This window comes from Sinocyclocheilus anshuiensis, unplaced genomic scaffold (assembly GCF_001515605.1).
Source record: "Sinocyclocheilus anshuiensis isolate Anshui unplaced genomic scaffold, SAMN03320099.WGS_v1.1 scaffold1599, whole genome shotgun sequence".
Lineage (NCBI taxonomy): Eukaryota > Metazoa > Chordata > Actinopteri > Cypriniformes > Cyprinidae > Sinocyclocheilus > Sinocyclocheilus anshuiensis.
In genome coordinates, this window is record NW_015549671.1 from 69683 (window position 1) to 84207 (window position 14525).

General features: G+C 39.0%; 2 protein-coding genes across 7 annotated transcripts in view; both read right to left on the reverse strand.

Moving 5' to 3' along the window:
* LOC107660315 (guanine nucleotide-binding protein subunit beta-4-like) overlaps window positions 1-5297 on the reverse strand; it is a 34371-nt gene extending 29074 nt beyond the window's left edge. The window contains exons 1-5 of one of the 2 annotated variants that reach the window (XM_016449592.1): window positions 5140-5297; window positions 4374-4422; window positions 3403-3511; window positions 1387-1425; window positions 785-891 (exon numbers count right to left, since the gene is read on the reverse strand). In XM_016449592.1, coding sequence (XP_016305078.1) covers window positions 785-891; window positions 1387-1425; window positions 3403-3459 — 203 coding nt within the window. In that variant the 5' untranslated portion in view covers window positions 3460-3511; window positions 4374-4422; window positions 5140-5297. The remainder of the gene's footprint in view (window positions 1-784; window positions 892-1386; window positions 1426-3402; window positions 3512-4373; window positions 4423-5139) is intronic. The other variant, XM_016449591.1, reaches the window with a different exon arrangement.
* Window positions 5298-8914: 3617 nt separating this feature from the next.
* Window positions 8915-14525, reverse strand: part of LOC107660316 (PEX5-related protein-like) — a 111308-nt gene continuing 105697 nt past the window's right edge. For all 5 annotated transcript variants that reach the window (XM_016449596.1, XM_016449594.1, XM_016449598.1 and 2 more), the window contains 3 exons: window positions 11044-11209; window positions 9519-9676; window positions 8915-9364 (listed from right to left, as the gene is read on the reverse strand). In XM_016449596.1, the coding sequence (XP_016305082.1) occupies window positions 9175-9364; window positions 9519-9676; window positions 11044-11209 (514 nt within the window). In that variant the 3' untranslated portion in view covers window positions 8915-9174. The remainder of the gene's footprint in view (window positions 9365-9518; window positions 9677-11043; window positions 11210-14525) is intronic.

Genomic DNA, 14525 nt, shown 5'->3' on the forward strand with positions numbered 1-14525 from the left:
ATAAACTATGATCCGTTTCACCCCTACAAGCGAGTGAACAACGCGAATTAAGGAAGGGATTTTATATCACTATTCAAGATAGCCCATCGGGCAGGGCAGTGATACATTTTGGTAGCCCAACTGGAAAACACAATAGCCCCGGGACGTCTGGCTAGCGATTTTGCGAGCCCTGTAATACACATCACAGATTAAAAATACTTCAAGGTGAACATGCAGACAATGATTGATGTTTATAACATGAACACACAGTGCAAATGCTTTTGATAAATTATGACAAACACTGCAAGCAACTATGGACACAAACTCCACCCATCTAACAATTGTCAGTTACACTTTATTTTAAGGTGTCCTTGTTACAGTGCAATTATACATTTAAGTACCGAGTAATATTAATTAACTACATGTACTTACTATATGGTTAGGGTTAGGATTAGGGTTTGGCTTAGGGTTACTTGCATGTAATTATGCATAATTAATTGTTATTATAATAGTAAGTACATGTAACATGTGTTACAAGGACACCTTAAAATAAAGCGCTACCCAATTGTGTCTCCTCCCTAAAGCACTAGAATGGATGCACGGGTGGAGAAGGGGTGAATGATAGAGGGAGGAGAGAAGGGAGGAAAAGAAAGACTGGAACAGGAGGCAGCCTACACAATCCTAGAACACCCCTGCGTTGTGAGAGGCCTGCTGTATTATTTATTCAGTGTACACTGGCAGAGGTGTAGGGTTCCTCTGAGAGTGCCCATCCTCCAGCCCACTCAATCTCTCTCTATCAACTGACCTAGAATCAGTAGCCCACTGCATGGCGTAGATTTTGGCTAAATGGCCTCGGAGCGTCCGCCTCGTTCTCATCTGGATCCTTCCAACTGAATCCAGACCAGCTGTAATCTAAACACACAGAAATCCTAATTTACAGTGACATTATAAAGCAAGCAGGGGGCATTTCATTAATCCAAGGTGTGCTACTGATCACTCACGTGTGGAAAAAGTGTTGTATTAGTTGATTTGACTTATGGTGATTATCTAAAAGTAACATAGCACTGACTGAAGTGCAGAATTAAACAGCTTTGAAATGTAAAAGAGCCATCTCTTCCAATACAAAAATAAATAATCCAAATAGAAATTATGAAATCTTAAATCACTAAAACCACCAGGGCGTGGGCTGAATGTTTAAATTTTGATGGAGGACTTGGAATGTAAGAGGTTGTTTAATATTTCAGCACACTCAAGAGCATGTTCAGCATGTACGTCAGCAGCCAATTTGCATGTCTGAGCTGAGCTCAGAGAACAGGTGAGCACAGACATGCCCCATAGCCATGGGTTAGACCAGTGCTCCTCTTATAAGGAGGGGGACCCAGCAGGGACGGTGGCAGAGCTGCTTACCTGGGACAAGCTGGAGTCGCTGCATGCTTTCCTGGCATCCTGCAATGGGAACAGCAGCATGTCAGAGTGCAGTCATTCTACTGAACAAGGCGGAGGAAAACACATATAGTCTATTTCCTGGCATTTAGGTCCATATGAAACTTGTATAAAAAAAATGAAAAGAACAAGAAGTTGAAAACTACTCCAATAAACAAAGCTGATATACATAGGTAAATGCCGATTACTGGCTGCTAGGGGTGGGCGATATGGTCTTACATCACGAGTCATTTTATTTCACGATAACGGTATATATCACAATATAGCTATTTTTCTTAAGTAAGGTAGGTAAGTAAGGTTTTTATGATATCAAAATTTGATGCCACTGAAATTTCCTAATTCTCATCATCAATTTCAATATCATACAAAAAACACTAATACTAGCTCAACTAAGTAAAAAAAGAAGAAAAGAACTCAAGCTTTCTGAAGACAAGTAAACAGTCAATGATAAAATAAGAACAAAGAAACTAAATACAAGCAATAGAACAAAAAAACACACTTTTTTTTTACAGTTATGCAATTACATATTTTAAAGTTAAACAATTTTGGAGTTGGCTCAATGAGAAACTACTACTACTTCAGCTAAATGGGCATCATTATTGGACTAATGCAGATAAAACTCTAAATGGCAAAATATCAGCCAATTAATCAGCATTGCCAACATATCCATCCATCAACTACTTACACTTTTCTTATACACTGCCTTTCAAAAGTTTGAGGTTGGTTTAAGATTTTTTTTTTCTTTAAATAAGTCTCTTATGCTTGCCACGACTGCAATTATTATTTAATCAAAAATACAGTAAAAACAGTAATATCAAAAAATATTATTACAAATTAAAATAACTTTTCTATTTTAATACATTTAAAAATGTAATTTATTCCTTTGATGCCAAAGCTGAATTTCCAGCAGCCATTACTCCAGTCTTCAGTGTTACACGATCCTTCAGAAACCATTCCAATATGCTGATTCAATGCTCAAGAAACATTTCTGATTCTTATCAATATAGAAACAAAAAGTTGTGCTGCTTAATATTTTTGTGGAAACGGTGATACATTTTTGTTCAGGATGCTTTCATGAATAGAACGTTTAAAAGAATATAACATTTGTCTAAGTACAAGCCTTTACTGACGATTTATTGCATCCTTGCTAAATAAAGAAAAATAAATTATTGAACCCAAACTTTTGAAACTAAGTGTATGCATCAATAAGTATGCTGTGTGAATTAGCACAGCTCAAAGGATTTTGAAGCTCCTTCAAACAACTCTGATGGCCCCTGGCTCATTTCCACATTTCACACAACTGCTTTTACTAATTCAGTGGTTCCAACTCCGGTCCTGGGGATCCACTGCTCTGCACATTTTGTATGTCTCTCTTATCTGAAACACTCAGTTCAATTCATGGATTTCTCTCCTAATGAGCTGATGATATGAATCAGATGTATTAAATAAGGGAGACATATGGTACATTCAAGTCCTCCTGGGAAGTACGTATTCACGTGCTGGCAAGTCATAATTACAACGTCAGGTGCATTTAACTTTGGTAAAGAATGTGCATCAATATGTTTGTTTTTTCTGTTTTTATTCAAGTTATGAAGGTGCTGTAAACTGAATATATTCTAATGTAATTGTACAATACTATTGTGTTTTGAAGATGCAACTTTTGTAGTTTTATTCTAAATGACAAAAAATGTTTCATTAATTTCAACAAATTTGCAATCAATACAGACGCTGCATATCTATAGTCTTTGGCTGCATCCATTGCATCCAACATGTTTTCTCACTGACATGCCCCCACCTCAAACTGAGGACTTCCCCACTCATAATCATGACTTTGTGGTGGCATTCATGTGCAATCAGCTCAATAAATAAATATGATCTTTCCGACATGACTTGAACGAACCCATACAAAATGAGCCAACAGATTTGACTGAAGGAGTGGCAAAATCCTTTGAGCTAACCAGAAAGGGTATCAGTTATTACTCTGATCTGATTGCGCAGCTGATCTGCCTCCTGCCGCAACTGCTCCAGCTCACTCATGGTCCTCCACGCGTTTCACTCCCTTCCCAGCTTTGATAATACTGACAAAGACCTGCAATGCACACACAAACACCAAGTCACGTTAAGTAGTCAATAAAGGACTGCTTAATAACAGAGCACTCATGCTGGATTAATAATTTAAGCCACTCATGCACAATTTCCATATATTAATTTGAATGTCAACGGTCCCACAGACCAAGACAGCCCCTTTGGATATAGTTTGTGAAGAACACAGAAAGTGCCCCAGCAGCATCAATGTTTTTACTAGACTGAATAGAACTAGGAGCTGTATCATATCATTCAGTAGAGGAACCAAACGCTTTAGCTATTGCACTGCCGACTGAGAGCTGGGTTCATGCTGTGCTCCTTTGTTTAATGAGGGGCAGCACTGCACTTGGCACTGCCTACTAGTTGACATCCCTTAAATATAGCTAACACCACCCCAATAAGGAGACATATTAAAATGCTTAAAACATTAAGAGGTTATATGAAGTATGATACTCAGCAGCAATGAAAACACAACAACAGTCACTCAAAGGCTGCAAATTTATCAGTTAGTGAAACTGTAATGTCAATACAAATGCCAAATAAAGGGACCTCATATCTTTTCACCATAACTTTTAGAAACATTTTAATTATGATTTCACATGCAAACAAATTATTTTAGAGCTGAGCTTTTTCAGATGTAGCATTTTAAAATTCCCATGTTTTCCATGACTCAATTAATCTTACCTATAGCTTTCAGGCTGATTTCAGCCTAAAAGCAAATACTGAGTAACTGAATAAAATGCACAATGTCTTGCCACATTGGTGGTTTGACACAATATGGCAATACCCCTAGAGATCATTCAGGTTTGCCATGACCTCTGTGAAATCTACATTTCAGCATAAATTATTTTAGGGAAGCACAGTACCATAACTACAAGCAATGCTGCTAAAACAGGAAGACTGCTGGTCCCAACCCTAGTAAACCAAATTACAGGAAAAGTAAGCAATGATCAGTGTGCATTTTAAGCAAAGAACTTTCCAAAATCAGACACTGTACACATTAACAGACAACATAATATTAAGAATAACATACAAAACAAGCTCTGTTTAATTAAAAGAATGGAGAATCCTGTCAAATGGGAAAAATTATTTCACATGCTCGAACTAACTGGATTGATTTTTTAATCCAAAATTGAATATGAACATCGGGATATTTATAATCTGATGAATCCTACTTAATCCAGATGTGTTAATCCCACATTTAACCTGTGACACTCAGAAACTGTTAAACCAGTGGCGATAAACGCGAACAAAATAAATTGTAAATAAAATATCTACACAGAGACGAAGATCTGCCCGTTAATTGTTACATTCGTGTTGGTCATCGAGTTTAATGTGATTAAATGTAACGTTAACATCAGCATTACACGTTACATTTCACATTATTTCAAGGTAGCAAACTGTTTTGACAACAGATTCAATACCACGTTGTACTACACAGAAACCTCCCTATAAGGCATTATTTACGCGACAAAAGCTATAAAAGAACACTTCCCTGCAGATTTGTCATCCGTCAAGTTAATCACAGAGTTATATTATGATTTGGTTATTTTTGGTTAGCACAGTGGCTAGCAAACGGTGACTGTATCATGCCAGTTACTCCAGACCACCACACAAACATTGACACATTACCTGAAGTAACAATACTACAAAATCCTCCTACCGCTTGTAGGGGTGAGCAGATTATTATTATTATTTTTCAAAATATTAACGCTCTCATTTCGTATTATTTATATCGAAAACGAGGCATCGGGCGCCAAATGTACTAGTTTCAAGGCAATTCACAGAGCGTTTACCACACCCATACTGATATTGAGAGCATGGCAACAATTGCATGAAGGGGGGAAAAAAATTATTTTAGTGTTTTTAACAGAAGATATTCAGTGTACCTGTGAAAAACTGTGTATATTATGTCTGTTATTACTTTATATAGTATATTATCATGAAGCCAATGTGTTTTTATCAAAACAGTTTGACATTTATCTACGCCTACCTACTCGAGTCACCCGCGCTTGAAATGGTTCTGGCTATCAGCTTCCTCAATTATAAAAATGACTGAAGTAGTTTGATATATGTGGATACAGTGTCACAGGCATTTGATTTGTAACAATGCGTATGCAGACTTAGAAGAAAAAATCTTTGAGAATAGACTTGAGAATAGAAAAAAAATATTATAGAGTAAATACATAATTGTGTTAATCTATATGTAAGTCTACTAGTTTCGGTAATTATAAAAAATGCTGATCTATGATATTGTACAGCAAAGGTTTTTTTTAAGTGTAATTTGTCACAGAATAAAGTCAAAAGATTCCCACTTTTTTAAAGCCACATGGTACATTGGGTGGTTGCCAATTTTCCGCTTCTCATAGTGACTTTTTATTTCAGAGGCAATTTGTCCAAAAATAAATTAATTAATAAAAAAAAAATAAAGAGTTATTTGGAATTTAAGTTTGAATGCAATTATCATATAATATTTATGGTCAAAATAAAAAATATGCATTAGGCAGTACTGACAAGAATTAAGCCATCTGCGGCATTCCATGGGTTAATAAATGCAAACTACTCAATCACTACTTCATCATCTCACTCCTACTGATCTATAAACCCTGTCTAGAGCACTCAAATAAAAGAGTAATTCAATTACAAAACCAGTATTAACTGACATTTAGTATTACCTAATATGTTGAAATCCACCAGTGAGAGGTCGGCCAGTGGAAGCACCCGACTCCCTCTGTAGAGTATGTGCTGATGGGAGCACTGCCACCGGGATAAGCAGTGGGGACTTTAGTTAACAGCCAGCACATCTACACTGAGAGCTGCTAGTGGTGACAAGGTGGGGCTGGATGGGGGAGGTTGAATAGTGAAAAGTGGGAAGATGAGGTCTTAAAGAGACAGTAGATGTCACTGTCTGTTCATTTGGACAGTGTCACAACTGAGAATGTGTTAAACAGAACAATATTTACCATATTTCATTATTTACCATTTGTTCACATAATCTGGGCGTACGCACAAAAAGCAGGAATGATTGCTGAATGTAGGATCACAACGTAATAAAGGCCTGTCAATAATTTATTAAAATGGAAATCTTTTCCATGTAGTGCATTGCCAACACTTTCATTTCAAGTGCTTCATTGAACCGCTTGCTGTTAATTATGTTTATATTCAGACAAATTTGTACTGAATTTGCTGATTAAAACATGCCCACTAGCTTGATTTCACACATCCTGCTCCACTGGATGAACATCATATTTGCATTTATGTATCGCATTTGATATTAGTTAGAAAACTGCTCATTCAAAACTGCTCAGATATCACAAAAGCAAATCAGCCTTGACAGTCAAAAGTCAAATTAAGGGCTGAGAATTTCCATATATCCATCCAAAGGTACTGACAGCACTAAAGCAATTCCAGTTACAAAGGAAGTATTTTGAGTCACTATATATCTGAGGATGATATGACAGTTCATGAAACATGAAGCTGCTAAATCATCCACCTCACATCCTCACCGTTCCCTAAAATCCTAAAGAAATCCATAAACTAATTTAAGCCATTCTCCTTTTCAACCACACAGCTTTATTTTCAGAGCTTTGTTGATGTAAGGTGTCTAAAATTTCAACTTGTGGAGAAAAAAAGCCCTCTTGGATAACCCATATCAAATCGTATGCTTACAGTATTTAATGTCATCCAAGGTTATGTCTTAATTTGTTTAATATAATGGATTAAAGTTGACATTTGTACCACTGCATTATTTCAAACACAAGGAAAGCAGTGTTCAGTATGTGCCTGTGGGGGGTGCCCCGGTAACACCATTTCTAAATCATTTAAAGGTCAGGGATCACCATGTGCCCTTAGTTTTGAAAGGAAACACAGAGACAAAAACATATTTCAGTTCTTCTAAAATACAACTTAATAAATTGGTTATAAATGTATCTTGATTATATTACATGTTAATGTAGGATTGAAAGATGATAAATGATGAGTAGACATGCATACATTTTATGACTGTTCATTCCATGAAATAATCTATTTTACAAATAAATAAATACATTTCCTCCTGCTATTCTACAATTATTTGTCAGTAATTATATTCATAGTTACATAACAGCTCTGGTCATAGCAAAACTAGTGTGATTTACTACAAGACAAGTGTCATCAATGCCCGCATACTGTGCTCATACATGGCATATGATTGTAAATATTGTCATATATAGTATATTTGTGTTGGAATTTTGGTCTGTCAAAAAATGTATATTAATAGTAGTTACATTCACTTTAAAGTTAAAATATGGGACCATAGAGGGAAATGTGTTTTGTGTATCATACATGCAATCATCAGATTTCATTTGTAATATTTAAATTGTAGGTGCATCTAATGAAGCAACTTTATCTGTCTTTGCCCAAACTAAATTATTAAGATGATTAATGCTATGTATGTCTTTAAATACTGTCTCATTCAGTGCCCTTCAATTATCTCAGCTAACTCCTGTTACACCAACTTCACTCATAATGCATAGTAGCAAAATTATAAAGACACCAAAGATTTTTTTTTTTTTTTTTTTTTTGGTAATTTTCGCAAAAAAATTTAAAATAAATAAATTGCTGGTTTGCATAGTTATGTCTTCAAAGAAAATATCCAGCCTAATAGTATATAAAGGAGCTGAAATCATAACTGTTCTAGCACATGGCTTCTTTGCTAGAAACTGCTCTATCTATATAGAGAGAGAAAGCAATTTCAGTCACATGAAATGCACTTCAAACTTACCAGGCCAAACAACTGAAATATATGTAAGATGAACATATATCTATGTTCATAGATTTGTGAATGTATTTAATCCCTTTAAATGTTTGGGCTAACGGTCTTACATAAACTCATTCACTTTCAACATGATACTGCTTTTGCTGTGACCTTTCATGCAGAGTCTTTGAAGTTGCTCCCCACCGAGCCCTGATCCAGAATGCCCTGGAGCACGCAGCATTAAAAGGGGCTTGCTGGAAGACAGATGGCCTGGGGAACACGCCCTGCCTGCACACCTGGGCACAGATCACCCTGAAAGGGAGTGTCCTAAAGTGAAATTCAGCTAGCATTATTCCTCACACTGCACTTGGCCTCACTGGGCTCAATAGAGGATTAACTGACTGGATATATGGCTATGCTCTTTTCAGCAATACAACAGCGCCACCTTGTGGTGAGACACATATATTAACATTGTAAAATGAACAGATTAATAACACTCAAGTTGAACAAAGGTTCTTCAGAACTGGCCATGATAAATAGCTAGGTTTTTGAAAGGATTAATACTCAGTTCTAATCCACAAACTAAACAAAATTCCCCCTATATTTCCCGAGGTGTGGTTAATATTTGTAAAGTATACAAAGTTTTCTGATAACCTTAAAATATTGCAGTAAACTATAACTAACATCAAGAAAAAGGTGCTTTTGCTCTCACTCTCTTTGACATTTATTCCTCTACTTTCAAAACCCATCACCTATTCTGTTTGTGCTCTATAGAATATAAACAGCCTCTTTAGTGACCTCTGAAGAAGGCAAAGGCTGCCCATAAATACAACAAAATTAGCTGTGCATATCATATTGACATCCCATATTCATTTGAGCCTAACTTTGTGCCCACTGTACGTGAATGATAGATTTCACAGGCCCAAGTTTGATCACATGTCCATGTTAAAGGCCCTCATTAGGAGGTCCAGATCTCCCACGCTGGCTGCCTGGAAAAGTTCTGGTTGGTTCATGAGGGAGAGGGCAATCCGCAGAGCTGCCCAGATATTGCTGGACATCACCTGATGACTCCTGCTCTTCCTTTGCTGGTGCAGAGCTGTCAGGAAGTTGCTCACTGCCTCTCTGCAAGAGAAAAGAGAAAGGTCAAACAGGCTATCATCAAAATTGAAAGTTAAATTTTTTTTTTCCAGCCTTCTGCTTTAGCCTATTTATAGCCACACTAAGGAGACAAACAGTTCTTTCCCATCAACCCTTGCTCAGTGGTTCGGTTCATTACCTATGTGCCCCTAGGTTGATGCAGCTGATGCCGAGGTTGTATCTCGAACGGATGAAGCCTGGCTGGAGCTCCAGAGCTCTGGTGTAGGCCTCCACTGCCTCCTCACTGCGGTCCCCATTTGCCAGCGTGGCCCCGAGGCGATTCCACAGCAGATAGTCCTACGAAAACACAGAATTGGCAGAGTAAAGGGCAATCTAGGACATGGGTTTTCCACCTGAGTCTATGGAAAGTTTCAGAGAAAAGCAAAATGTTTACAAAATGTATTTAAAACATAAAAAAGCTAACATTTTCTGAATTCTACAGTATTATTTTATTCTGCATTATAAAGACTGGACACAAGTACTTATTATATTATATTATATTATAAACTTTATTTCAATAGCACCTTTTATACAAGGAATGCAGCTCAAAGTATTTTACATAAAAAAAGCATTACTTCACATGAAACAAGAAAAAATACAATATAACATAAGATTAATAAATTAAACCCACTTTATAAAAAATAAAATTAATATACATAAAAAGTATATTTAAAAAAAAATTACAATTAAACCCCAATTATTAAGAATACACAACATAACACACTTTGAAATGCTTCAAAAATTACTTGCTAATTAAAAGCTGAAGTAAAGAGGAAAGTTTTTAACTTTATTTTAAAAATATTTTGTAAGCTGGCTTAGTTAATATCTATTTGTAGTGTGTTCCATTGCTTTGGGGCATAATAGACCACGGCTGCATCCCTGATTTTCTCTCTGCTTGCTGGGAAACTCCAATAAACCAGGGACATAATTTACAAAGGAATTGGCAATTTAGCTTGGTCCCAGCCCATTACTCTATTATATTATATTTGTCACGTCTCTGTTCTCAAGCACTCGTATGTTGAATTTTTGTTTGTTCTGTTGTTAGTTATCTCTGAGCTCTTGTGTTTAGTTACTGTTTCCTTGGTTATCAAGGTTTATAAGTATGTTTTTTTCCCTTGGTTACTAATTATGTTCCTCACCTGTGTCTAGTTTATTTTTTCACTATCCTGTGCATTTATACTGCTGAAGTATGTCAGGAAATATCCCTTTCTCAGGATACTGTATTTTAAAAATAATTTTGTAAAATCCAAATAAGCTTTACAGATCTTTATTGGAAAGCCTAAAACAGTAATACGGGGGACACTGGAAGGACAGCTGATGTCCTTGCAGCATCAAACCATGTGTAAGCATGTGTCGCCCCAGACGTGTTCAAGAACTTGCAAGTGCCTTGGTGTAAGAATGGGGTACTAACATCTCACAGCAATAACTGGCAAATCTGTTTCAGTCCATGAGGATGCGATGCACCGTAGTATTTAAAGCAGCTGGTAGCCACACAAGATACTTACTTTGACTTTTGATATTGAAAATATATCTATTTCTATTTATAACAACCCTTCCCCCAAATCAATTGCTATATTTTGTATGCATGAACTACTAAATCAATGTGCATATCAGATAGTTGTGATAGCTTTTAAAATAGTGATGAATAGGACCTTCTGGCTCACCTCAGGTCGGACAGAAAGTGCAGCATTAAAGGCGTCGACAGCTTTGTCGAACTCTGAGCTGAGGTTGAAGAGCACACCAAGGCCTGTCTGTAGATCAGGGTCCACTCCTTCAGCATTCTGCTGCATTGCTTCCTGATACAGCTCCAACACCTCCACCAGCTGAGAGCTGCATACACACACGCAACAGCATTAGCAAAAGACTAAACAAAGCCAAAGTCTAAACCAGGCTGGGCAATATGAAGATATATATAGTGGCGATAATGTAAACTGTAAATCAATATACAGCAGATTTCGCTACATTGATTCTATCGCGATATCTGTGCAGGCATGACTGCTTAAAGTTATCGACATGTCAGAGCAATAAAGAAATGAATGAGAAAATGAAGAGTGCGACTTGCTTGAATGAGAACTCAATTCAGCAATTGCACAGTGTTTGACAAGTGAGTTTCTTTAAAGGGCTCATGAACTGAGAAATTAAAATTCCCTTGATCATTTGACATATAAGACATCATTGTACTATAAAATCATCCTGTTACTTTCAGAACTTTATTTTTAATGAAGATCCAGACCACGTCAGTAAGAGCTTGGTCCTCATTTTACCGTGGATTCATTTACAAACAAGGCACAATTTGACACAGGATTCATGAGTTCACACTTACATATAATTAGCTGAAGTATGGTAATGCATATTTGGCGTGCTGTCCAGGGAAGGGCTCCAAGCTCGGGAATGGCCCGAACCTAGAGTACCCCCCAAAAAGCAATTGAGCAAAGGACAGCCGCCAGACTGAAGAACCCCCCCAAAATAAGCACTGAGAACTGGCGGGGGCTGATGTTTTGAGAAGTCGCCTGGTTGGCAAGCCGGAAGAGCCTACGTACTCAGGTGAGAGCGACTTATGCATTGGAAGGGTAGGCCCTACCGGCTGCTGGTATTGGACTACGTGGTTTGGGACGCCCAGTCGGGAGGGCTCGAGCCGATGCTCAACGGGAGCTCACAGCGTTGGAACGGGTGAGCCCTACCGGCCGATGGGGGAGGAGCAGTGTGATTGTATAGCCCTACCAGGAGGGCCCGAGTTGCCTCGACTGGAATAGCTCGCGTTTTCGGCATACGGGCCCTACTGGCTGACAGGCCCCTGCTAATCAGTGGCCAGAGGGCAAAATGGCTAACCGAGAGGGCCCATCTCCGACTGGAGATCAAGACACAGGACGATGGTCATGTGGGTCCTCTCGGTTTGGCAGATAAAAAGGCTTTGGGCCGTCCGGCAAGGAGGACTTTTGCGACACCCGACGGGAGATCAAGACTCACAGCATCGTATGGATAAGTCTCACTTGCGGGCGGCAAGTATAGAAGCCCAACCGGGAGTACTCTCGCCGACATCTGACGGGAGATCAAGACTCACTGCATCAGATGGGTAAGTCTCGCCAGGCGGGGAGAGAAAAAAGGAAAACCCGACTGGGAGGGCTCTCACAGCATCCGATGGGGGATCAAGACTCAGGACATCAAACGGGTAAGCCTCGCCAGGCGGGGGGCAAAGACTTGAGGTTAGCTGAGAGGGTTCTGACAGCGTTCGGCGGGAGGTCGAGATTCATGGCGTCGGACGGCTAAGTCTCGCCAACCGTCGAACAGAAAAGTAAAGTTATGTGGCCGGGAGACTCTCGTCGACGTCCGATGGGAGCACACAGCATCGAACGGGTAAGCCTCGCCGACCGTAGGATGGAAAAGGTAAAGTTGTCTGGCCAGGAGGCTTTCGCCGGCATCCGATGGGAGCTCAATACTCATGGCATCGAATGGGTAAGCCTCACCGACCGTAGGATGGTAAAGGTAAGGTTTTTTTTTTTTTTTTTTAAACGGAGGATTACATTCTTTCTTGGCTTGGTCTGTCTTGTTTTGTTTGATTAAGAAAGAAATTGTTTCTCTATGGAGTACAGTTAGGTCTGAGACGGTCGGGTTGATTTTTTTGGATCGAATTTAGAAGAGATGGTGAGTTCCGAGCATCCAAGAAAACCGAAAAAGGCTAGAATGAACATGGCGTTGAGTGTGCGGGCTGTACTGAGAGGCTGGTAACCTGTGCGGAGGGTGTGAATACATTTTGTGAGAATGTCTAACGTTAAAGGTTGTCTAGCCGGGAGGCTCTCGCCGACGTCCGACGGGAGCTCAATACTCACAGCATCGAACGGGTAAGCCTCTCCGAACGTATGACGGAAAGGTAAAGTTGTGTGGCTGGGAGGATCTCGCCGGCATCCGACGGGAGGTCAAGACTATACTCGCGGCCTCGGACGGGTATGCTTCGCCGGTAGTCGGATGGAAAGGCCAAGATTTGCTTGATCGGAAGGCTCTTGTGGTGTTCAATGGGAGTTCAATACTCGCGGCCTCGGACTGGTATGCTTTGCCGGTAGTCTGATGGAAAGGCAAGGTCTGCTCGACCGGGAGGCTCTTGCAGCATCTGATGGGAATTCGATACTCACGGCATCAGATGGGTGAGCCTCGCCAGTAGTCGACGGAGAAACATATTTGCTCCACCGGGAGCGCTCTTGCAGCATCTGTAAGGGAATTCAATGCTCAGAACAATTTGAGTTGTCTAAAAGGGTAGATGCTATGAGGATTAATTTGTGTAGATGCTATGAGGATTACTTTGCGTAATTGTTTGATAAATCCAATAAGCTGCTTCTTATAACACATCAGAAAATCTTGGTGCTGATTTGCATCTGAAAGTTAAGAGCACAACAAAATAGGATTTCCTGTGCCAACGTACCCCAAATAAGTGCCGTGAATCTGGATGGATAGGCATAGCTTTGAAAGCTGAGGTGATGTCGACTTTTGCCAGCCAAGTGCTAAGACCTGTGATTTTATTATATTGATTGCGAGATCAATGTCTTACTATTGAGAGGGAATTAGTCAAGGAATCGAGATGTTTATGCTTGAAAACAGGGAGTTACGTGGAGCTGACAGATCGATTAGAAGGCATTTCTTACCCCAGAATTTTCCTAGTAGCCACTCCAATGGGCTAATGCGAAACTGAGAAGGCGGGGCATCAAAAGAGCTGATCATGAACCCTCGTTTAATTCACGCCTCCTATGGGGGAAAAGCTGAACAGATTATTTCAGTGAAATGGCTGAACGTAATGAAAAACTCAGAAAAATGGCTTTTGATGTCCACATTCAAGGATTTACGATTGCCAAATATTCAAGATTAAGTGGACATTTGAATTAAATGTTGTTTTAATGTGACATGTAGAAACAATTGTCGGGCCATTGGTGCCCTTTGTAGGCTTTGTGTATGTACATTATATTGTGTATAATACATTATGTTAAGTTTTGTTCAACATAACCATATGGTTACTTGTAGGGCTGTCGTGATTCGTCGATTTTATTAGACTATTCGATTTTTTAAAAATCCTCGACTTCATTATGCTCGCGTCGACTAACCGGCAAAATACCGGAAGTGGCGCATTTCACGGACGAGAATCCATAAAACACATTATTAG